Source organism: Dermacentor albipictus, chromosome 1 (genome assembly GCF_038994185.2).
Source record: "Dermacentor albipictus isolate Rhodes 1998 colony chromosome 1, USDA_Dalb.pri_finalv2, whole genome shotgun sequence".
Lineage (NCBI taxonomy): Eukaryota > Metazoa > Arthropoda > Arachnida > Ixodida > Ixodidae > Dermacentor > Dermacentor albipictus.
Genome location: NC_091821.1, coordinates 46,261,145 through 46,286,734, shown reverse-complemented (window position 1 = coordinate 46,286,734; position 25,590 = coordinate 46,261,145). Strand labels below are relative to the sequence as shown.

The window sequence follows — 25,590 nt, the reverse complement described above, 5'->3', positions numbered from 1 at the left end:
ACATGTGTTTCTATTTCACGAGCAAGTAATGTCCGCCTCTGTTAATAATCAAGCTCAAGGACTAGAATTATGTTATCTGCAGCAAGCCATATTAAAAAAATTCGTAAAAGTTAAAAATGATCGCCCCGTATTCTGGAAGCCTTTTTTGAAGCAGGAAACGCGCATCCTTTTTCAAAAGCAACGAAACCAATATTAGCACGAGTGTTGCTGATTCCTGCATGCGTCGTGTCACGTCCATGCAACTTCTGGGCTTCGAAAGATATGCACGGTGAGGTCGAGGGTTCGCCTCTCTTTCTCGTGCTTTGGAGTAGTGCTGGTGCAACAGAAGATCGAGTAGACATTGCGGAGTCAGCGGCGGCCATGTTCGCAATGGCTTCCCTTTCCGCAAGTGCTGTACAATTCCGTACATTAGGTACGTTAGCTGACTCTGGTTAAAATGTGAGGCAAAAGCAATGTAAACGCTTAAAGACACGCACGCACACACAAACACTTTCGTGCAGACGTTGGGTAGCTTAACGGTTCAATAAGAAAGGAACCGAGTGAAAACAAAATTGCATTTCAGGTATACATGAAATTTATTTAATTTTTTCACCGGGATGCTCGTTAGCACCAAGAAGGGAGGCCGCTACACTAGACGAATTTAGGGTAAAGGGGCCGACGCTGGTGACATATTACAGACATCATGCCGAAATATTTACCAGCGTCGCATATGCTGGCACAGCGTTACTTCGCGAAGTGAAAGATCTAGGTATCCCTAGTTTAAGAAGGAAGAAGGTGGAGAGCCTGGCATCTCGAGAAGAACATACCGGCCACTTCTTTGAATGCTAAAAACACAATAGATCAAGCTTTGCTGAAGAAGCGAGCACAAGAACCCCTACACACAAGGAAAGGAGGGCATGTCACAGATAGATAGATAGATAGATAGATAGATAGATAGATAGATAGATAGATAGATAGATAGATAGATAGATAGATAGATAGATAGATAGATAGATAGATAGATAGATAGATAGATAGATAGATAGATAGATAGATAGATAGATAGATAGATAGATAGATAGATAGATAGATAGATAGATAGATAGATAGATAGATAGATAGATAGATAGATAGATAGATAGATAGATAGATAGATAGATAGATAGATAGATAGATAGATAGATAGATAGATAGATAGATAGATAGATAGATAGATAGATAGATAGATAGATAGATAGATAGATAGATAGATAGATAGATAGATAGATAGATAGATAGATAGATAGATAGATAGATAGATAGATAGATAGATAGATAGATAGATAGATAGATAGATAGATAGATAGATAGATAGATAGATAGATAGATAGATAGATAGATAGATAGATAGATAGATAGATAGATAGATAGATAGATAGATAGACAGACAGACAGACAGACAGACAGACAGACAGACAGACAGACAGACAGACAGACAGACAGACAGACAGACAGACAGACAGACAGACAGACAGACAGACAGACAGACAGACAGACAGACAGACAGACAGACAGACAGACAGACAGACAGACAGACAGACAGACAGACAGACAGACAGACAGACAGACAGACAGACAGACAGACAGACAGACAGACAGACAGACAGACAGACAGACAGACAGACAGACAGACAGACAGACAGACAGACAGACAGACAGACAGACAGACAGACAGACAGACAGACAGACAGACAGACAGACAGACAGACAGACAGACAGACAGACAGACAGACAGACAGACAGACAGACAGACAGACAGACAGACAGACAGACAGACAGACAGACAGACAGACAGACAGACAGACAGACAGACAGACAGACAGACAGACAGACAGACAGACAGACAGACAGACAGACAGACAGACAGACAGACAGACAGACAGACAGACAGACAGACAGACAGACAGACAGACAGACAGACAGACAGACAGACAGACAGACAGACAGACAGACAGACAGACAGACAGACAGACAGACAGACAGACAGACAGACAGACAGACAGACAGACAGACAGACAGACAGACAGACAGACAGACAGACAGACAGACAGACAGACAGACAGACAGACAGACAGACAGACAGACAGACAGACAGACAGACAGACAGATAGATAGATAGATAGATAGATAGATAGATAGATAGATAGGAGAAAGGAAAGGCAGAAACGGTTACACGGACGAACGTCCGGTTTGCTATCCTGCACTACAGGGGAAAGGGCGGACAAAAAGAGGAAAAAGAAGGAGAGGGAAAGAGCACTAGTTTGCGCGCACATGTGAATATGCGCAGCAAGTCTATAAATGGTCGCATAGAACTTTAGGCTGGAGGTACTGCAGTAATGCTGCCATTGCTTACTGCGGCAGCGACGCACACGACCATGGTCCAAGGATGTTCGTCTTCGAAAAAAATGTCGTTTAGGATATGGGCGGGAAGGCAGAGCGAATCTTAATTTTTGTATGGTAATGTGCGGAACTGAGCTCCAGACATGCGCCTAAAGTTGGGAAGTAGTACGGTACGGGCTATCGGCTTTCTTTATTATTATTATTATTATTATTATTATTATTATTATTATTATTATTATTATTACAATAATTGTTACAAACATATTGCGACTGCACACGATGTGCCCATGCATTTGGAAGGGTCGTGCGCACGTGCACGACTCTTCAAACATCTGACTTTAATTGCGAGCTCGTTGTGCACCTCGAAATGCTTTCACTTTGGTATACCCGTATACGCGTAGCGCTTTATAATTAGCCTGTATAATTTCACCATGTGTTTGATTTCACCGTGTGTTTGGTACCTGCGCGGGCGCTCGCTCGCTGACGCATGGCCGACCGGCGCGGTTTGCGTGCTTTGCAGGGGCTGTCCTTCCTGGCACTCATCCTGCTGTCGGGGAGGCTGTACGAGGCGAGCAAGGAGATCGCCTTCCTGCGCGTGGTGCTGGCAGCATGGATACCCTCCGAGTCGGACCTCCTGATGGGAGGCGGCGACGACCACAAGAGCCTCGTGTTGGACCGCACACGACAGACGCTGACGAACCTCAAGGGCGACCTCGAGGCCTTCCTGCGTGAGTACTGGCTGTACACTTATCGTGCTCCAACATCTGCCACGTTCATAGGGAGCTTTTTCGTGGCAGACACTGCTTGCAAACAGGTTTCGCCAGGGTCAACTTAACGACTATAGTCTGCACTGAATCGTTGATGCATATGCTGAGATATATATGGGTGAATGGATAGGCCAAATGGTTTCTTTGAATTTTGCCGCTTCGAAGGCCGCAAAGGACGCGGGTCGCACATGCTTTTGAGGTTCTTAGGTAGCAGAATAGAGAAAGGGAGAGAACGTTCGTGGGAAACAAAAAAATAGGACACGCCGGACTCAGATTTACGTGACACCAAGAAGACGAATGAAGCCATGCAGGCGCTTGCCTAGCGATCCCTCGGCTCCTTCCTGTAGTGTCTGCGTGACATCAAGTGCTTCGTTTTTTTCTTCTCCTAGTTTTCAGAGGATTTTCCTTTGCACGTGTCGTAGCTCATGAATGAGGAAAACTTTCGGGGTCTTTAGAACTACGAACTACGGTCCTGATCTATTTCAGGACTTTTTGTCACAGTGTAGGAATCGTATATATTCAACGTAACGAAGTCACAGTGGACCAGTTTCCTGAAGAAAAACCTCAGAAACTTCGCGGCGCTTTTGTTTTTCAAATTCCTTAAGCATGGATTCCACGCCATAGGTGTTTGTTTCGACATCAGGGAATGTTTACCCTCTCTCTTTGCAGCGAAACATTTGGTCTTGTTCTTTTTATTTCTTTTTCTCCCGTTATGACTGCTTAAGAGAGCTGAAAAATACATAACAAACGAACTGCCAATTTTCAAGTCTTACCATTTCCGCAAACAGCTTTGATGCCATGGTTAGGTTTCTGCAAGTTTCATTTTAACTTTTTTCATCACATACAGTGTCAACCTTATTACAGGTGCTCAGAGACATACCTAGAACAGCACTCTCCCCTCCCCATCGTTTTCCCTCTCCGAATACGTGAAAAAAAATTGATTGCCCCTCTCTCTCGCTCTCTCTCTTTTTGCTGTGCTCGCAAATTTCGGAGATCAGGCGGTAATTTGAAAGTTGCACCGCTGCAGAGACCGCGATCATTTCTCATTCTCATTTCTCATTTCTCAATTCCTCATTCGTGACTCTTTATAGGCTTAAACTAGCTGGCATATCATAATATCATATCATCATATCATAAGAGTAGCACCAGCGGCGAGCGCGAATCCCCTTTCGTGCTGGCTCTCGCCTCAACACAAACCACCAGTTTCACAGATCGGCTAGCCTTCGAACACGCCGCGGAATACCTTCAAGAATAGGACGTGCGCGGCCTCAGCCGAACCATGCGCAGCCGCGACCGGAGTAGCGATTGCGCGCTACTTACCTCTTCCTCCCCACCCCGCTCCTTACGACCGCTCGCACAAAGTCGGAGCGCACCCTCTCCACCGTCCTCCCTTGCCCTCGCGAGTAGACGCCACCACCACAAGCCACCATCCCTCTCGGCTCACTCTCCCAGCCGCGATCTTATCACACTTGCCCTTTATACGGAACAAGACGGCAACGCCGACGCCGACAGAGGAAATTCGCCTGGAGTGTCCATACACCTGCTGCAATAAAAAAAATCGGGTAGGCTGTATCAGAGACGTAGCTGCAGTGGGATACGTGAAACGTGATATGTGCGTGCTGCAGACGGCGTAATGACACTATAGGGTACAGAAATGACGTAACCAAATGCACAAGTATCTTTATCAGACCTAACACACCACGTTATCTTGCCTTCTTTGTTTGTCGTTGCTCTGTATAAAAGCATACTAAAGCGCGCCCGACTTACACGAGGCAAGTTGCAACGTGATCTCATTTCGTTGCAGTGGAACTGACGTCGGCGCGGACGACGCTCGCCCTGAGCGTGGTGTTCGTGATCATCTACATTCTCAGCTGGTGGTGGATGGCGTTCGCCCTCAAGCAGGCCAAGGATGACGTGAGTGTTGCCCTCCAACTGTGCCTATTGTGCCGCAAGTATAGGTTGTTGAAGCTGCAACGGCGCGTGGTTTCTACAAATAGGCTGCGAACCGTGTCCGCTCATTCCCTCCTCTGTACGCAAACGCACACCTGCACAGGGTTTAAAGAATTGTCAGCAGGGGGAATCGTTGGTGCTTCGCTTTAGCGGGCGAAGGAACAACAAGGACAGAGGTATAACATGCGACATGCGCAAATTTAGAATGCACGTAATGGTCATGCTTGGATTGGTAAACATTAGTTAAAATTTAGTAATTCGACAGTGTACCATGTGTACTAGTGGTATTTGACATCACAAATTAGTAAGCACTGCGGCACATTAGATGTGTGTGCATATACCAAGTGTGGTTACTATTTTATATACAAAAAAAGGATTGCATGGAGCATATAGCGCAATCTTGTTTGTCCAGGTGGATTAACTGAAAAAGCAGGCACTGCTTGCACGAGAAATCCTTAATTTCAGATGGTTAAAAAGCTGCACTTATTACCTTTGTATTTAGTCACTTTAGGATACATGTTAAAAATTTGAAATTGAAGCCAAGCAGTCGTGAAGTTATTGCTACTTTCCAAGAATCACTGCTTGGAGAGGAAGTGATTCCATATCCGTCCTTAAAATGTCCGCTCCATATAAATTTGAACCTCAAGTTTTGTCCGCCTCTAAAGTTAATCTACCCGCACAGGTGGAACAACGCTACTTATCACGGGCAATTTTTAAAGAAACCTGTTCGAGACTAGGGACGAACAAGTATGTTCAGCTGACATGGTGAAGCACGCATCAATACATGGCTCGTTTGCAAAGAGGAGTTGTTTCATGAACCTTCCTCCACCTTGCGGCCTTCCGCCGAGCTGATTTGCCATATTCAGTGTCCTGCTAATCTCTTTGTTTGCTTAGATGGTAGAGCGACTGCCACAAAGTGGCTTTGGTCCCGGATTCGATCTCCGGACCAGAACAAATTTTTCTTCAACTGCAAAGTTTTCTTTCTGAAAACCCGTATACATTTTTCTTTGTAGCTTCCTGCTATACAGTCGGGTGGACGACAATTTTCTCTTTCACTACTCTTCCTCCACCTTGCAGGCCTCTGCAGAATTGATTTTTCAGTTCTGTCGCGTGTCATCGTGTTCACAAGGAATGCTTATGCACCACTGGAGCCGCAATAGATAAAGAAAAGAAAATGTAGCCTGGGTATACTTGAAGCACACGTATATAACAGTAGTCGCAGGCTCAAGAACTGAGTATGCGTCCCAGTACCGGGGCTCACCTCTGGTCTACACTGAAAGCAATGGAGTATTGGCAATCCTTTCATGTTAGAGTTCAGGTTTGTCCAATAGTCCTAGTGTTTGTTTTGTCGTGCATACTATCAATACTGCAAGGAAATGCGTTGTACAACGCTACGGTTGACTTAATTCATAGTTATTGTAATACTGTATTGGCGTTGTGTTTTAAATATTTTTTCTAAGCCCACTTGCACTGCATGTATGTATGTGCCCTCCTTGTAAAATAAGTAAGTAAATAAATAAATAAATAAATAAATTTTCGACTGTGGTCGTATTGCCCGATGGTGTATAAGATTTCTGCCCTTTGTGGGGGTTATCTTGCCCAAAAAACTATTGTTACTTATCTTGCGTTATCTTATTTAACGCTGTGCGTCCGGTACATTCATGTCACGAAAAGAATGCGTCTACCAGCGGGAAATTGTTTCCTTTGCAGGAATGTAACTAGCGCAGAAACCTAAAAGAAGAACATGCACGCTCTGTATATGATGATCATTGTTTGGGGACAACATAATTCCCCCAACGATTGCATTTGTTCTTTTTTCTTGCTTTGCATTTTGTTTAGAGAGTACGCGTTAACTGCGCTTGAGTCTCAACCGAGTGAGCGCACTCCACTCAGAGATGTGCGAGCTGCCGAAGATGAGTTGAACAGCTAGTTACTCCTGCAAAATGAGCTAGCAGCGCTCTCTCTATTCTTTGCATGTATGGGGAAACTCAGCTTTCTTTCTTTTTTTAGCTAATCTTTACAGTCTCCACAAGGGGAGACTGCAAGTTTTAAAAGCGTTATCATATTATGATCTCACAAACTTTTGAATAAATCAGTAATATGTGCTTGCGCTCTCAGAAAGTGCATTTGTCTGGCTTGAGTTTGTGACTAGCATTTGTTAGAACTGAGCGTGTGTTTGCAGTTTCAGTTTATTTGACGTAAATACAAAGTTTTGTGAATAGAGCGTAATACACACAAAGAGGTCCCAATGTGGTACTCTCTAGAGGGATTTGTTGTGGATAAAGTATAAACATAAGACGCACAAGAAAATAACAGGAAGAAGCAATAGAAAACTAGAAATGAAACTTAAGCACTAAATTATACGTTATAAAACATCAACAATTGGAAAAAAACATTAGCAAACTAAGCACGAAGCTGATATTAAGAAAGATGAATCAAGTGGGTAGATTCGATATCTTTACAATAATCTAGCACAGGAAGAAGATATCTTTAAAAAAATACGAAAGATATGCTATATACAGCGATACCATATACGCGCAAAGCTTAGATTTGAAAGACGAAATGATGTGGTTTTTTTGAAGTGAAGTGGGTAATATGTTCCGTCCCGATTTCAACGACTTCAACGTACTTGTGAGCACGTAGGTTTGCACTTCGTGTCTGATGGCAGCTTTGCTTTTGCGATTTCTGAATCTCCCTCACAGGGTAGCGTATCCTTGCGGACGGTACTGCTTCTGTCCGTGTTTGCAGCCGTGGATATCGCTGCCAGCACCGGCTTCGTCCTACTACGAATTATTATGGTACGTATCTGTGAACTAGCGTTAATATTTCCTCTTAGACTGTTTATAAATGTTGCGCCTTGTTTGCGTACGCACTGGCCCTCTTCTCCAAAGGCCTTTTCGCACTTCTTTACTGCAGTTAGCACGATAGTGGGTTTTGGCATGAAATACAAGGGGTGTCCACAAAGAAAGCTACGACTAACTGTTAAATCAGCACATGCAGAAATAAAACAGTCTTTATACTCTCACATAGCGTGATGCAAAGGCTGTCTTTTCAGATGTTAACCATCGTTGGTTCTAGAATTAAGCACTAAGCTTCGTTTGCCGGTGTCATGCTAATCTGCCGCCAGTGACCTAAAACCGGATGCCACTTGTGCCCTTCTCTGTCTCAGCTACATTTCAAACGTAAAAAGAAAGGCAAAAGAAAGCATGAGGGACGTATGCTACACGATAAGGAGAACGAGTGTTCCAACTATTTCAACTGGTCGCATGTAGATTCGACGATATAACCGCAGTAGGATACAAAGTTCAGTCCATGAGCAGTCATGGTGAAAAAAAAATTGCGGCGTAAATAATCTCACAATGCCTGTCGATGGTAATACGTTAGCATTGAATCAGTGTAGCGTCACAGCGTATTGCCACCGTTGAAACGAGTTATCAGGCATGCACTGCAACAAGACTCTCATTTCGTGTTTCCCTAAGAACACTCTCATCGAAAGCTGCCGCCGCGAAGCGTGTGCGTAGGCTCCGAAATGCATAACGCGCGGGAGCGTGCGAACACTGAAAAACGCGTCATACTGCAACCGGACTCCTCTCTCGCGCTTCGTTCTGGACGCGTTGCGTCATCTGGCGGCACTGCCCGTAAGTCCGTGCGTGGCCTCCGAGACGAGAAGCGTGGTGCGCCGGTGCCAGCGAACGCTGAGAATTGTTCCCCTCGCTTGGCCGCAGACTCAGTGGCACATACTCAGTCACCCAGATTGGAGAGACGTTCATTGAAGAACGGCACGTACTCGGTGTATTAATGGTGCAGCTCACTCAAGTGTTGGCGTGAAAAGTGTTCATTGAAGAGTGGCACGTACCCAGTGCATTTGTGGCGCAACCTGCTAATGCGTCGGGCTGCTGTTCTTGAGGAAACCTTGCGACGCGGGCTTGTTTCCACTCAGCACCGGGCAAATTTAAGGGATATTTTTCGTCATTGTAGAGCGGCACACTCCCAGTGGCGCATAGCTAGTTACCCAAGTTGGCGTCAAAGAGGCTCATTAGAGACCAGCACAGACAGATTGGAACATGCCCACTACTCTAGGTCGGCGTCAAAGTGTTCCTTTGAACAGAAGTACTTACCAGTCCCGCATTTACAGGGACATATGGCGTGCAAGGGGTTCGTTGAAGAGCGGCACGTATGTTCACATTGCCACATACTGAGTGAGCCACGTTCGTCCGGTAGTTGTTTCGAACGCTGTCACTTTAGCACATCAGCCCGACGCACTACCCATTCGATCACCGAGTACCCAGTGGCCCAGGTGAGCGGGAAAACGGTGTGATACAAGTTACCAACAGTCAAACAACATACATTGATAGCCCCCGAAAAGTGCGTGAAGTATCCAAAGAATGCTAACGCATTAAAAAAAGAACGCTATAGCTGCGTCAATGCCTTGCTTTTTTTCTGTTCTCCCTAGTTTTTTGTCTTTCTTCATGTTGATAAAATAAACACGAATAAATTTAATAAATGTCGAAGTTGTATTACAACCGTAGGTCTCTACGAAAATAAGCTGGACAATAAAATATGCTCGGACAAAGCGGCTAGCTGATGGCATTCGCTTTTATGCGCCAGGTACAACGTTAATACCCGATACATTGTTTAAGTACGCCGTATTGCGCGTGCTTGATTGACCCCCTGCGAATACAAGCACCTAGAATTTCCTCAGAAACACTATTGCCTCGTGCGGGAGCTCACAGTATCTACACAAATTTGTTGGTATTGAAATAAACGGCTTTTCCTCTTCTGAAAAAGAAGTAAGGTCTCTAAAATTTGTCGACAACGCGCTTGCTGGTGCAGAATGTGTGGCGTTCGTACCTGTTTCGCTTCTTTTATGATAACTTTACGTGTCCGAGCTCCTTGCTTGGTGTAGGGCCCTATGGTGTGGCGCGCTCCTCTTGGTTTAAATTGTACATGCAACAATTTCTTTATCCTGACGTGTAACAAGCGCAATGGTGGCAAGATTAATAATCTATACCCCCACCTGTCGCATGTGCCTGTAGATATTCTATGAAGTAAAAAATCACGCCTTGATTCGTTCAACTTCAGTAATTTGTAAAAGCCCATTGTAAAACTTCAGTACTTCAGTAAAAGTACTTCAGTAAAAGCCCATTGTACTAACAAGGCAGTAACACCGATTTGTTCGCGTTACTTAAGAATGATGTGAATCTTCTTTTTGTCTTTCACTCCTCAGTACGTCATGCGAGACCGCCTCTACCCGATGACGATGCGAACGCCATATATCACGGAAGCGGACCAATTCGCTGCCTTCACCGCGCTACGACTGGCGACACTAAAGGTGTGTGGTATCACCGTTTTTTTCTTCCTGCGACCCAACCTTACTTTGTACGGGGGGAGAAAAGTGTAGAATGAGGCGGCGGTTGAGGCCTAATGCTGTTGAACTGATGAACGGCACGTGGGTAAAAGTATGATGAATGATGATTTATTATCGTTACATCTTTATTGTGGCTACCTGTCGTTGATATGTGCGTGTAGCTTTTGTGGCTTCTGTGCACCCCTTGTCATGTACTGCTGTGTGAGCACACTCCACTTCTGTTAACATGCTCGGGAGGTGGCACAAAATATCAACGACGATGGCATCATGCGCTCAGAGCGTTTTAGCCTTACCTAAGGCGCAAATAAGAAGCCAGTATCATGTTCACAAGTGATAGAATGACCTATGCTGCGAAGAAGGAGCCACCAGCATTCATTTCATTTATTTCATTTATTCAATACTGCCGGCCGCCTTTTGGTAGCCAGGGCAGGAGTGGGTACACGACGCTTTTTATATTAATGATCCATCAAGAAAACAACAACAGTAACAGGTACTAACATGTTCACTAATGATAGAATAATGATCTATGGTGCAAGTAAGAAGGCAATGGCATATTCACAAGTGATATAATAATGACCTGTGGCGCCAATAAGGAGCCAGTAGGATGCCAGCAAGTGATAGAATGACCTATGGTGCAAATAAGGAGCCACTAGCATCTTAAGTGAAAGAATAATGACCTGTGATGCAAATAAGGAGCTGGTAGCATGCTAAGAAGTGATAGTATAATGACCTATGGTGCAAATAAGGAGCCACTGCCATGTTCACAAATAATAGAATAATGACCTACGGTGTAGGTAAGGGGCCAGTAGCATGTTCACAAGTGATAGAATGACCTATGATGCAACTAAGGAGCCCGTAGCGTGTTTACAAGTGATAGAATTAGTGCCTGTCCGCAAAAATAAAAGCATTGGTAGAGATAGAGGCAAAAAAGCTGCACAGAAGAGGAAAGAGCCTCCTGCAGGACTTGAAACATTGTCGCGTCCTCTTCTTCACCCTGTCTCTTCGTGTTTCTTGGTAGTTTTATTGGTGTGATCAGGCAATGGAACGACACAGCTGTCGACTCTGTGGAAGCATATAGTGCCGTGCTGACCACTGCACGCATCACGATTTCCACTATATAAGTAGATATAGCACATAGGTGCGCTTGATACTCGACGCCATGTTTCTTTTGCACTTTTGTTTATACTCCAAATATATGTTCATCATGTACACGCGCCAAGGCTACAAGGTGCATGTGTGACAGCAGACGAATTACGAGGCCGTCATCGTTTAATAGAGTGCAGCCTCACACAATACAATTTTTTCGTTCTTGTTTAAACAGTCTGTGCGAAATTGCTAGTCCGTCAGAGAAAATTCCGAGGTACTGAAATGTTGCCCCGTAAAAGTAGAAAAAAAAAGTGATTTCATGTGTTGTCCTTACCCACACCTTTGTTGTCAGCCTTACATATTGCTTTTATTTCCTTTTTCACATTCTTCAGTCAAGCTGCGGGACTACGGACGTGCTCGTGTCTATCGTTGTGGGCTTCCTGACCGGGCTGCGGGTACGTAGGGACAGCCAGTCCTAGTCCTTCGAAGACAGCTTGAACTCTAACATACTGCATTTTTCGGGCCTAATTACCATTGATCTGTCTGTGTGTGTCACACTGTCGCGTCTTGTCGGGTAGTGAAAGCCCTCTTTCAGCGTCTACAGTTCTTTCGCAGCTTTAATAAAGGATTTGCTTACCGCCTGAACCCTGCTGCACCGAACTATGACACCAGTGGAAAAGCAGTTCACATTGTTTCGCAGCATTGCGGTGAGCGAAGGTAATATGCGATCAAGCTGCGATGCTAAATTTATCGTCCCTCGAACGCCCGCCGTAAGGGAAAACGCAGTCCATTTATCCTCAATGATAAACGCCTCTCTTGTGGTACGCAGTGAGGCCTAAATTATGTATAAAGGAAGCAGTTTCGCGATTCAGAGTTTAATAAATATTATTCACGGAAACTCTTCTTGCTGCAGGTCACTCCAACTTTTTCTCCATCTGAACAGGTTTCAAGGTACCGCACACCTATTTATTTCTTTATTTATTTTTTGCAGATATACAGCGTGGCTTGCGTCATCTCATTTTACAAGAAAGCCAAGAACGGTGGCTTGAGCGCCTTTCGTAAAGGTAAGAACGGCAAACCAATTTAACCGACATCATTTCCTTCTTAGTTTCTGCGGAAACAGTCGTGTATAATTTACCAGTTCTACGAACTGTAAAATTATAATATTTCATTATTGTAGCTATGCTTTAAGCCGCTTCTTGTACATGGGGACTAAACTCTACAGGCACTTAGTACGGGTAAAGTCGGGAAAACTTTTAGATGCCATGATGATCGGGAAATAATAATAAAAAAGGGATTTTCTTGCTCGAAAATGTTTCGAAAGTTATGATTACTAGTACGCACACATTTAATCTTATATATCACCGAGTAGAAAAATCAGCTCCAACTGAGACGCTCTATCAACCTGTGCTTAGACAAAAAAGTAAAGTAGAAAGAGCAGCGTTCCCAAAAAACGCGGAACTTTAACTGCAATGACAGAAACATCGACGAAAAAAAAAAAGCTATAGGACATAACCACGAATATGTACAAGTACTAGTGTATTGACAAGGCGTAGACGGCATATATGAAACGCTTAGTTGCTTCATCTCCTTCGCATGGTGTCACATTCCCAACACAAATAGCGCTAAGTGCAGCCACACGTCAGAGTTGGTCTTTCTGTGCACGTGCTTCCATGGGAGCCTGTTATGGCGTCATGTACTGCAGGAACACATAGGTCAGCTTGCTGGAACAGACTTTATAACCTGTATGTATAAGTGAGATGATATCGATATTCTCTCGGAAGCTGCTGGGAACAGTTTACAGGGAACAGCTTCCTGGGGCACTATAACGTAAACGTAATTCCAAACTTTTCTATTCCAATTCTGCAGTCAGCCCTCCGCAATTGGTCAAAAACTGTTGAACCACCCCCACTTCGCCTGTCTGTCACGCGACCTCACGAAAACCACGATAGCTCCCCATCTGATATGACTCGTACACACTGATTATGCATCATTCGGCCAAACAAAAAACAAAAAAAGGTTATTTCTGATTCGACGCCTTTTAGCCATTAACCCTCGGCTATTGGTCACAAGTTTTCGGGCTGCACCCACTTCACCTGCCTGTCACGCGACGTCACAAGATCGCGAAAACTCACCGCGTCAAAGTGACGTGTACGCGTTAAAGATGCATTAATACGCCGAACAAAATTGAATTTTTTTTTTCGAAATAGCCGCAGGCTGCCCCATTCCGAAAGGAATAAAAGATGGCTGCCGCCGATCGCTCAGGCACTGGCTACTCGCACGTGCCGGAGAGCATTGGTTTATTTGCGTACAATAAACCTTTTTGCATGGCCGTGTTACGTTTTCAAGAACTTTAGACACGTTTACGATCTCGCTCTGCCGACTCTTCTTTGCTGAGGATCCGTTTCAGCGTCATTCTTGACCTTCCGTTGCATGCCGCGGCGATTTTCGACCAGTCACCTTAAGCCAAGTAAGGGAAAGCGGACCAATCGTACACGCCGGCACCACCCTCTTCATCTGATTATCAATTTTCAGTGCACTGGCTTGGCCCCATCGAATCCCTCTCCACTTGAGCGTGCTCCTCGCCTCTTGTCAGGCAATTAGATAAGACAAGCCTCTCAGTGTAGGCAATGTTATTCGCTTTTAAAGCAAACAAAAGTGTCCTCCTATAAGCGAGGAGAGCGTTTGATTGGTTTGTTCAGACAACTCTGCGGGTCACCGCCCGATGCTTGCGTTGGCGGTTAGGCAAAATTGACGTGAGCAGGTTGAAATAAAAACATATTGGAAAATTTGTTCGTTATAGGGCCCCTGCATACTTTAGAATGGCACGAGCATAATCGGCAGCCCAGACAAACTGTCGTGCCGGCGATTCGCGATTTTCATTACTTACACGCAGGCCTGTGAGATAGCGATAGAGAAAAGATAGCAGTGGCATAGGTTGGATTTCTGAATTGCACGGATGACTCGCGATGCTTTTTTGAACCTGCATGTTTGGTATAGGTGAAGAATCTAGTTCTATAGGTGGTACGGACAACAGCAAAGAGTAGCGTCCTCCATCTGAAACTTCGGGATGAATGCGACTGCTGATTCTCGGCAAGGCAGCTCACTGCGAAGCATGCGACTGCTCGCCACCCTTTGCCAACACCCTACACTGATCCCCTCAGCCACTGAGCATTTGAGACGCCCTGCATCCATGACAACTGTGTAGCAGCAATAAATTGGCCTTTCGCCGTGCAGCCTTTTACAGTAAAGCTGTCTATGGCTAGGATCTGAAAAAAAAAAAAAAACTGTATCCGAGATGTTGACAAAACAAATCATGTGGGCCGATCCTGGCGATTGATAGTGCGGAAAGGGTCCAGCTCAATGGCACATACCCCTGTGGGCTCGGGGACTTCTAACCCTTCCTAGAACTACCCTTACCACACGTGGGACCTGAAGAGGTCCCAGCAACAGAGGGTAAGAACAGATGTTTAAAAATTTTTTTTTGTACAACTTTTTCAAAAAGGACAGTTAAACAATTTTCGGCGCCGACTGCGCGAACGCATTAGTGTCACTGCTCGCGCGTTCGTCCTCGTATTCTTCCACAGCTGGATCCGTTGCCTCTCATCATTACAGCGTAGAATTTAGCTTCTGTCGTCGTAATGGGGAGGCCGCGTTTACGGGGGTGTGCCCATCATGGACCATTGCTTAAGGGGTATGAGCCATTGATTGTCTTACGTGACGTACACATTTAATAACAGGGGTGATGCACTAATGTGTGTGCGTATCTATATGGCCACGATGACCACAGATTGGGACAACAAATATGTTCGTACCTTTGTTCAGTATTCTGGGCCACATATGTGTCGTGCGCTAAACAGCTTTGCTGGTCATCCACCTTCGCGAAGTGGAATGGCACTGAAAGCAGTGAAACGCGGTTGTTCAGACGCGCTGATTGCATAATAGGAAAATTAGAAAAAATACAATCGCACTTGGCAAGGTGTGGTTGTCTGGATGAAAACCCTGCGAGCACGTGGCCATTAACCACAGGAACGCACACGCACTTTCTTCGCCAAACTTCCACCTTTCCGTCTCGTTGCCATCCGCAAAATTGTGGAAGTGCACTTCAAGGCGCTCCCATCTTGTTGAGGGAACAACGAAGAACAAGACACTCCTTTCAATATTTAATTTTGCCACGACACTCTCGCAAGAACAACGCACGATAATGCGATATCCACTCACGGCCATGGTTTCGGATGCACCGATGGTGTCCGCGCTAGGAGGGAGGGGGCGGGGGGAAGGAGGCAAGTTAGCGCGATTCGCCTCTTCGGCCGAGGACGTGCGTGCCCTACCTTGGAGGTAATCTGCGGTGGGTGCAAAGCTGGGCAACCCGGTATAGCTGATGGCTTCGTGTGCGCTGTGTTCTCGTGCGCCTAGAGGAAGCATGAATTGGGCAATTCGCTCGCCGTTGCTGCCGCTCTTCATTACATCAGCGTTTTGACGCTGAGCGTCCGCAGTCATCGAGTGAGGTGTGTTCATGTTTGCATGTCCGCGCGTGACACCATGCTTGTTAATTTAGTAAGAGAATGTTTACGGCAAGATTACGGGCAAGAAAATTAATAGCCTTACTTTGTGTAGCTCTTTAATTAATCGCTGTCGCATTCAATCTTTTACCTTTTCGGGAGAAATTGCGACTTTCTTTTTTCGAGTCTGATTGTTCGGTTACGTAGCTTGCTCGAGAAAATTTACTCCGCAGTATGTTATTGGTATGATGTGATATTGCGAGCAAATGAGCTAGCTGTGGAGGATTTTAGCATGGACACGCGCCGCAGGTGACGGGACTGAACTTAGTGTGATTGGAATAGAACATAAGTTAATAGAACATAATAGAAATGTATTTTGCGGCGTCGTATTTGTCTTTCGTTAAGGATTTATACCAATATTTATTGTACGTTTATCAATATATAAATTATGAAATTATGAAAATTATGAAATCACATCATGAGGTAAAGCCCAATTTTGGATGAATGTATGAGCAGGGAGCAGACATGCCTACAGCACATCCCTGTCATGTTAGAGCCATTTCTTAACTTCTTTCATTTTTTTCAAAGATTGGGGAGAGGGAGGGGTATGTCGCTTGGATGCGAGGTGCCCTACCGAATTCATTCTTTTCCTTCCGTTTCACAGAAAGCTTTTCTTTTGGCGCTTTCAACAGCTTTTATTATTTGCTTTTATCAGCCAGATATTTTTTTACCCGGTAGCAGCTTGAATCTGCCTGTTTATACATATTTATAGAAAAAAGGAAAATAACCATTAAGCAATGAATGCACCATTGATGAAACCTAAAGGAAAATCAACACCTGTGAGTTTCAACACTTTTCTTTTTCTGCCCATTAACATGACACTTGCATTTTCGCAGAGTTGTCCAACAACGCGGACTACTTTTCCGAGAGGCTGGAGCGGCTGAAGGACGTCGAAGACTACGTGCCTAAGCCTATGATAGCACCTATGTAAGTATTGCTTTGATTTTAGTAATCACATTACCCTAGACGGCATTAGCCTAGAATCACATTAGCCCAGATAATTAATCGCATTACCCAGCTTGGCGTCCACCAACGGTACACGATAGCGGCCGATCTCCTGCATTAACGAAAGCAAAGCTGCAAAAACAGCAACGACAGGGTGAACTAAAGGGCTCTTCGTAGAAGCTGCGACTGAAAAGACGCAGTTGCTAGTTTAGGCCACCCTACACGCGGTGGCGCTGGTGTACGACGTGCGTGCCCATCAATTGCCACTTGACGTGCATGTTGACGAACTTGCACAGCAAGGCACAGATACCACCCGCCTTAGTGAAGCCTTCCTGTTTGCTGCACCACGGTATTGCGATGTCATCTAGCATGCACCCAGCGAACGATGGCTGTTGTCTTTGAGATATAGGTGCAAGGATTTACGTATTTTCTCGCCTCTTATTCCACGGTTAGGCATATGACACGCAAGAGGCTTCAAACAAGATGACGAGAAACAGTATACAAACACAAATTATCACATGTTATTGCAAGTAAAACGCATCTGAGCGCACATCTCGGAAGCGCATATGACACACAAGAGGCTTCATGAACCAGTGAAAATATTAAATATAACTTGCTGTCTCAAGTAAAAGAAAAATGAGTAGATTGTATGCGCAAGCTTCGCACGCAGTGAATGCCCTTCTGATGCAAGGATCTCTCGATTCGTGCTGGAACCTCTATAGTCGTTCAGTGGGTTACTAATGGTCTCGCTATATTCAACGTCTTTGTATAAACATCTGTGTGGTATACAGCACAATATAGCGGGATTTATTTCAGCTAGATTAATAGGAGTCATTTTTGCTTTAAACTGTATTCCGCCGTTAGGCTTCCCGGTGCTTCTCGGAATATACATGTCAACTGTCCCAATGCTTCGGGAGCCATAGAGAAAATGTTGGAGCTCGAGCCTCTCGAGCCATTACTGAACGAGCTGCCGCAGAGCATATTCGGTCCAGAAGGAGCAGAAAGGTAGCCTGAAGATGGTACTCAATTTACAAGCTATGAACGTACAAGTTCAAGCTTTCTATGTCTCACTTTGTCAGGTTGCAGTGTGATGCCATGTGCTATTTGGCTGAACGATGACAGCCTGGTACCGATGTAATGGTCCCTGCTTGACGCTCCCTAAATAGGAAGCATTTGTTTCAGTATAGCACAGTGTAGGTTGTCTGGTTTCTTCAGTACTCCCCTGACGCTCACGCTCACGACGCCTATCAGACGGAAACTTGTCAGCGTCAATATCCCCATTTCGAAGCTACTCGAACTATTTCCGTACGGTCCTCATGGTAGCGCTGCAACAAGGTGCCGGTCCCAAGGACAGCACGTAGGTATATCTCGAGCTGGCGCAGGCGGCCCTTCTTAACCAGTTAAATTGAAATGGAAAAAGAAACATTCGAAATATTATACAATTCATACAGTGTAGAGTGATATACATTTTCACACAACTGAAAATGCGGCTTTACATTCCAGGAGTTGCAAAGAAGTCCGACTTGTAAGCTTGTGCCCTGAATGAAGCCGCCCTACGTCTACTGCATGATTGCTACTGCAATCGAAACCACAGTTATACAGATGGCTCTTCGACTCTAACCAGCTCTACTGGTGCGGTAGTTATTCCGATGACATCATTCTGCAAGAAGTTCAAGATCAGTCACAACATCGACAGGGTCTGAACTTGGCGCCCTGCAGTCACCCTCATCAAGTCTGCGTTGCAACCCACATGAACAATTGGTAGCAGAGATACGATTACGCTACCATCGAGCGGTGAACAAAAGCCACGACATTGTATTTAAGTGGCTGCCTGGCCACGGCAACATCACTGGTAATGAATGTGCCGACAAAGCTGCCCATAAGGCACATGGAGAATGTGAAAGAAACTCGATACCATTGTCGAGAATGGATGCAGCTCGGCCCCTCAGCGGTATTGACCATACCATAAGTCTAAAAAATTGGAATACACCGAAGTTTGCCAACCTGCGCATATATGCCATGGACCCACATATGAAATTACAACTTTTACCGGGTTTTAACCGACGGGAACAAACATTACTGCGCTGCCTGCGAATAAGTGTTTGCGTGTGCGTGGAATGAGTGTGCGAACAAACGCACACTCATTCCTAATTGGTATGGCGGACAGTGCCAACCGCAGCACATGTGGTGTTGAGGAAATCACCAAACACCTCTTATGTTATGTTAATTAGATTACAGGCTCTTTACAGAGGAGAAGATCTTGGGCCCGTGGCCTCGTGTGTCTGCCATGTGCAAGGCTAGAAAGGCGCTGCTGCGTTTTTTTAAATGAACCAGCCTGTATACCCGCCTGTGACTAACTCAGTGATGAACGCTTGTCTGCCTGCGCAAAGTGTGAACTTCTCTCTTCATTCTCCTCGTTCAAATCCTTTCTCCTCTTACCTTTCCGCAGTGCAGGTTAACCTACCGGGCTCAGCCTGCTTAACCTCCCTGCCTTTCCCTTATGACTTATTTCTCTCTCTTTACCGCAAAACTCGATCACTAGCACCACGTTCGCAGCTGGATGGTTGGGGCACACGATGGAAGAGCTGAAAAGAATTGAGCCGTGAAGCACTGAGACGCGCTGCCGCAGCCGAAAATCGACACTTCATTTCAATGCCATAAAAAGGTCAATAAAAAGTTATTAGCTGCATTATGACACGTCTATGTTGACTGCCACTACTGAGAGGAAAGTATAATACAACAATACATCACAAATTTTCGCACCAATCGAATGCTCTCTGTTACGTATATGTTTGTCTGAAAACATTGCCCAGCTTAGGTGACGACAGTTACTTCCTTTCCCTTCGAACACTTAGCGTTTAAGACGCGAAATGGGACACTTGACAATACTAGCTTTCGCCAACGTGGAACGCATTGAGGTAGCTAATCTTGATGACCTGCAGATATTCGTACGTTCTCAGGGACACTCACACGTCAATACTGTAGACCTGTTTAAATGTACATCTCTGGATGAGCTGATATGAGCACAAGACTGACCCCCTTCCCTCTGCATATGGTAGCAAACCGGACTGGTGTCGGGTCGACCTTTCTTTTCGTTCACTTTACTCTCTCTCTCTCTAACACAAACACAAGAAAGGTCGCTCCTCATATGTCATCTTGTAACTGACCACGTGGTCATTCCTTCTTCTTACCGCAGGCAAAACGGACGACACAAGTCCTCGTTCTACGTGAGCAGCCGTCCCGCAGGCGGAGGCGGCTCGGAGCGGGGTGGCATCCTCGGCGCCGGAGTCGGCGGCGCGCGCCTGACATGCGTCACGCCCACCGCGTCCACGGTATGCGGTGGCGAGGAAAACCCCGAGGTGAAGATCCAGGCGGCGGACATGCCGCAGGAGATGCAGCGCGCCGCTGTCGAGTCAGCCACGCAGGCCGTCAAGCTGTACTCGACTGAGAAGCACGTTGCCGAGAGCATCAAGCAGGACTTCGACCAGATGTTCCAGCCGACGTGGCACTGCGTAGTGGGGCGCAACTGGGGAAGCTGCGTCACACACTCCAAGCAGTGCTATGTGCGAATGGCCTACCGGGACATGACTATCCTGCTCTATCGCTCTATCTAAGCGTCCGCGAATCCGGCATGGAGCTGACGAGCTACACAGACGCTTGCAATTATTTCCTGGGACAAACCCTCCGGCTAGCTCTGACGCCTAGTTAGCGCTGGGTTGTTGGGGGCCTGTGCTGGGACCGTTGAATACAATGAGAAAAGGGTATATATTACGCGTTCCTACAGTGGGCCCACATAGCCGGTCGCTCATTTTCGGCGCGTGAGCACTAGAATGCCTCGGCGTATAGCCAGTCGCCTAAATGACCACCGGTGCTCCTTGTTCTCACTAGTGCTGTGAAGTACCTGTTAAGTGAAGTACTATGCAGTTAGACGCTACTCTTATGGCCTAAAGCTACGTCAGCTTTTATGTCGGGGCTAAGTGTTTAGCTACCCAAGACAAATGGTGTCAGAATTGGCTCAAGATTTCTGGTGGGCGAATGCTATGAACAAGGCTCGCGCTCAACAGCGTCGTCGTTGTCTCCATAAACAATGCGGTGCAGAGAGCCCCAACAGCGACGCAGATCAGTGGCCGCAGCGCCACACTGAAGCCCTGTCTAAGCATTCTAGAAATATCAGAGAGGCAACAACGTATGTGCGCGCGAAAATTTTGTATGATATGACGAGCCCATTGGACCTTGCGTGCCTACCGGAACCACTTGTCTCGTAGGTATACTAATGATTCCGAAAACTGTTTACCTTGCACTAAGCGTAAAAGTGATACCCTGTACGATTTCACTTCAGTCACATTTGTGTCCTGATATGACTTTACTGGTTTCCAGGCCCTTTAGTGCCGGAAGTCTCTGAGTGGCATTCAGTGAATCTCAGTTCTTGTGGCTGATTGTATACGCTTTTATGCAGGGAACAGTTAGAGTCACGCGTTCATACCGTTTGGTGTATTTGTAGCGTGGTGAAAACCATACGGATGTTGTTTTTTTCTCTGTGTGCATGAAATACTTATTTACCAGCAAATGTACTGTGGTGTGTGTTGTGGAAGACTCCCTGCACGCACGATCACTGATGAGAACACAAAACAGAATGTAATTCTAAAGTCTCCTGACTCTGGAATGGCTTTGTGTATAGAGGCAAAGCGTTTGTCATTGCAGTGAATGCTTTCGCAGGGCTGTGTGATTTTACTCGCCGAGTGCCTGCTCATTGGTAAATAACGTGATACGACATGGCGCGGCATGCCATGTAGTTAGAGGCAAGTTCATGCATTATTTCCAACACTAATGTGTGTTGAGTTCATGGAAACGATGCAACACTATTCATGTTCTCTTCAACTGAAAGGCCACCACCACGCTCACAAAAGATGACACAACCATTCCAGACGCCTTGTTTGCATGCAAGCTTTACAATCAATGCGAAAAAGTCAATAGATTGTGTAGGCTATGTGTATATACAACTTTGGAAAGTCACTCAGGTTCAACTGAACTGCATCGTAGTAAGTGTTCCCTTCGCATTATATTCCCACATGTTAAAGGAACTGGACAGAAACTTGTGTTTGCACCTTGGTGCGATAGAAGACGCATGTCCGAAAATGATCGCACAGAAGAACTAAACCCATATTACCTCGGTTCTCGTAGGTTATTGGCGTGCTTACACGTATGCTATCGTTCACACTTTTACATGACTGCGTGCGGTTCCGCACTGTTGTGTACACAGCCACCATATTGCACATGACAGTCTTATTTGGTACAATGACCACGGGTTGAGTGTTGTGTCTGTGTGTATGACTGTTGAACTGACTGTTTAGGACCGTTATGCGATGATGATGTGGTGTTTAGTGGTGCAAGGACCATATATGGCGAAAGAGTGCCACGGACTTTTCTGTCAGGAGCTGTTGAAGTTTTTATAAGTATCTGAGTACTTCTTATTTAGCCGGAAATTGTTTGGAGCAGTATAGTTTGGAACGCGGACATGTTGAGCATGTTATGCCATAGTCGAGAATATTTAATTAGCCGCATTAAGTAGCCGAAGACCGTCCTGCATAGGTAGACGCAAGCTGTAGCTAAAAAAAGAAAAAAAAACGAAGGAAAAGAAAGGTAGGTTGTAAGGCACATACAGCAGAAGCAACCTTGACTTTTGTTGGTAACTCACGAATACATATTCACTTTTGAAGCCTGAATTTTCGATGTAATAACCTATTTATTGCTTCGGATGAGTGAGCTCCTGGAACTTCGAAATGTTTTTTCCAGTTAAAGTCTAACAAATCTATTGTTACAACATAGCGCGGACGAAAATTCCGTCATAGAGTTGTTCCCGTTTGTTTAACCACGTTGTATAACACTCATGCCATTACAGGGGCTTACTAATAAAGCGTTCCCTCCAAGCGTCGCGAAGGTGGGAATGACTTCGTAGCGTGGGGTAAATAATAAAGCAGCTTGGCTTTTTATTAACCATATTGCTAGTTTTTCACTGTGTCCGCAACGGTATGTGAAAGCGCTATTAGTTTGGCGATTCGTTGGGAACAGGTCTCACAACGTGAGCCGCGAGCGCGCCTTTCGACCTACGAACTTGCACAGGAAATGTCCTTGGTCAGCCCTGTTTAGAAGCAGCATGTCTTCACTTATTCACTACAAATGCCGCTTCTTTACTTCAAGATTTGTCTCCGGGTTAACGCGAAATTTGAAATGTCCTTGCTCATGCTATCTCTTGGTAGCATTGATTCACTTTGCGCCAAAAAAAGAAATGTGGACGTTTGTACTACGCTGGCTTGAAAATTCCGTGGTGTGTTGCTGCTGTTGCGAATGGTGCGCATGCTTCCAAAATGAAAGAAAGAAGCAGGTTGCTGTGTGCGTGAGTGCGCCAGTCTTTACACACAAAAGATTTGCGTGCATCGCCAGATCTATTTATTTTATATTAACCTTGGCTGTACAAGCGTGACTCTGTGCGTCGTCATTTGTAATTTTCCGGTAATAAACTTCCTTTTCATGCCATTAGTCGGCTGTGATTTATTTTCCTCAGCGCGAACCATCTTTTTTGAACGGCTTCCTTTCTGAGAGCGAACGGAGCCTTTGGTGGTCGAATTACAAGCTGTGTATAAAAAAGAAAAGCTCCTTGTACGAAACTGTGCTGCAATTCTCTGTCCACAAGCTTTCTAAAACATACGTTCCCTTAATAAAGAGTTTTAGAATGGGGACCCTAATAGTTTGGGGCCCCAAAGAGCTTTACGGGTGTTAGCGTTGGGGCACGCAGGAGTAGAGTTCTGGGATAGGGCTTTGCGTTTGCGGATAGCATCTTGCGCTGACAGCGCCACTACGGCGTCAAAAAAAAAAGCTATTAGAAACAATTAAATAAAATATACCATTTTATGATAGGAATAGTAATTTTACCTTGCGTGCATTCGCGTTTAATTACAGTTTAGAGGTTATTCTGTAAGCAGCAAACAATTAGTTGGCTTAGTTTTGAGCAAACTAACTTTACGTGCCTTCACCAGCCAAGCCTAGCCGTCTTAGGCCTACGAGTAATAAAATCCATAATCGAATTCAGAATCAGTGGCGTCTAATGAATCAATCTTCATAACACACGCTAGTTGAGAGAAAGCGATAAGGGCAGTCACTTCTCTTAGCTTGCGAACTTCACGCGTTACCACGAATCGAACTCAGTTTGGTGCTAGGTTAAAGCCGTCGCTTTGATGCATGGAGGAAGAAAACTGAGGAGAGGCCCTACCCCCTCCGCGAGCTAGGAGAAAAGTGTGGAGGAAATGACGTAGTAGGTTCTCCTCTTTTGCGCACATTTTTTTTATTTATTTGCCGTAGCGGCCATGCTTTTCGGGCCACAATGGCGGCTTTGTTTTGGTTCTGTGCGCTCACACGTGTTGCTTCGTAGGTTTCGTAGCGTGGCAAAGGCGCCGTGCGGGCAGGTTTGCGTTGGTCTCCGTGTTTTGTCGCACTGTGTTACCTGCACCATGCTCTCCCAGATGTTGCTGTGGCCAGGTGGGACAGGAGGAACTAAAGTTCGTGAAATGAACGCGCATGCAACGCTGTACGCAATGAACCGTGCCACATGCAGCAATGGCAACGGACGAAAAAATATCCGCGGGAAATATTGCTCTTTTGGCGGAATCATGCTAACGTGCCATCGCAGGCCGAAACCGACGCGTTTCCGAACGTGTACAATGAACGCCTTGCAGGTCAGTGATTCCTGCTTTTGACAGCGCATATGGTGCATTTGCGGCACGTAGACATACGTTATGAATACATAGTTCGTGTTCAGTAGCAACTTGCTTTTGCGCATATTAAAACACACGTTGCTTAACTGTTGCTTGTTCCTCGCAGTACTCGCGACAGCACAAAGTCTTTTAAGCAGAGCGCGTTCGAGGTTCATGCACACCTGCACAGGTGTACCTCAATACACGTGCTGATAGAGCGTTACGCAGAATATGTGCATTTTGCTGCCCTCGGCACTGTGCGCTGGCCAGCCGACGCTTCATCCTGGAATATGGGAAACAAGCGGCTGCTTTGACTTAAGGAACGAATCCTCCCTACCGCCGGCGTATCTTATCTCTGCGCGCGAGAAGAGCAGGGAAATGAAGGTTAGCGGATGCGCTGCAAGGGTCGGCAAGGCTCTACAGAACGTACGCCTGCGAACAAATCAAACGAATGTTCCATATGTCGCGCGTCGGCCGGTTCTACGCGCGTACTGTTCTGCAGCTTGCGCAGGCTATCGCAAAACTTTGGTTACGTGATGCTTCACTTACCGTGGTAAGAAGGCACCTCAGGCCGCAGTCAATGAATTTAAACACGAAGTAAGAAATGACATTTTGCCTCCTCGCCTGCGCGCTGTCTTAGTGATGCGCGGCTACCCGAACTTTGTTCAATAAAGCATGACGATTCCTCAAGCGAGAATGTGTTAGTGCTCATAAACTCCAAATGGATCGCAAAGGGGTCGGTGTGTCGTACGTACGTGTCTCCAGTGCGTTCTTGCAGTACAGTGAGAATGCGTACATTTTTTTCG

General features: G+C 45.6%; 1 protein-coding gene across 4 annotated transcripts in view; it reads left to right on the top strand.

The window, feature by feature from the left end:
* Positions 1 to 23,573, top strand: part of LOC135905938 (uncharacterized) — a 108,370-nt gene extending 84,797 nt beyond the window's left edge. For all 4 annotated transcript variants that reach the window (XM_065437099.2, XM_065437084.2, XM_065437104.2 and 1 more), the window contains 8 exons: positions 2,879 to 3,086; positions 4,930 to 5,039; positions 7,778 to 7,873; positions 10,303 to 10,407; positions 11,922 to 11,984; positions 12,521 to 12,593; positions 16,928 to 17,018; positions 20,233 to 23,573. In XM_065437099.2, the coding sequence (XP_065293171.1) occupies positions 2,879 to 3,086; positions 4,930 to 5,039; positions 7,778 to 7,873; positions 10,303 to 10,407; positions 11,922 to 11,984; positions 12,521 to 12,593; positions 16,928 to 17,018; positions 20,233 to 20,650 (1,164 nt within the window). In that variant the 3' untranslated portion in view covers positions 20,651 to 23,573. The remainder of the gene's footprint in view (positions 1 to 2,878; positions 3,087 to 4,929; positions 5,040 to 7,777; positions 7,874 to 10,302; positions 10,408 to 11,921; positions 11,985 to 12,520; positions 12,594 to 16,927; positions 17,019 to 20,232) is intronic.
* The last annotated feature ends 2,017 nt before the right edge of the window (positions 23,574 to 25,590 follow it).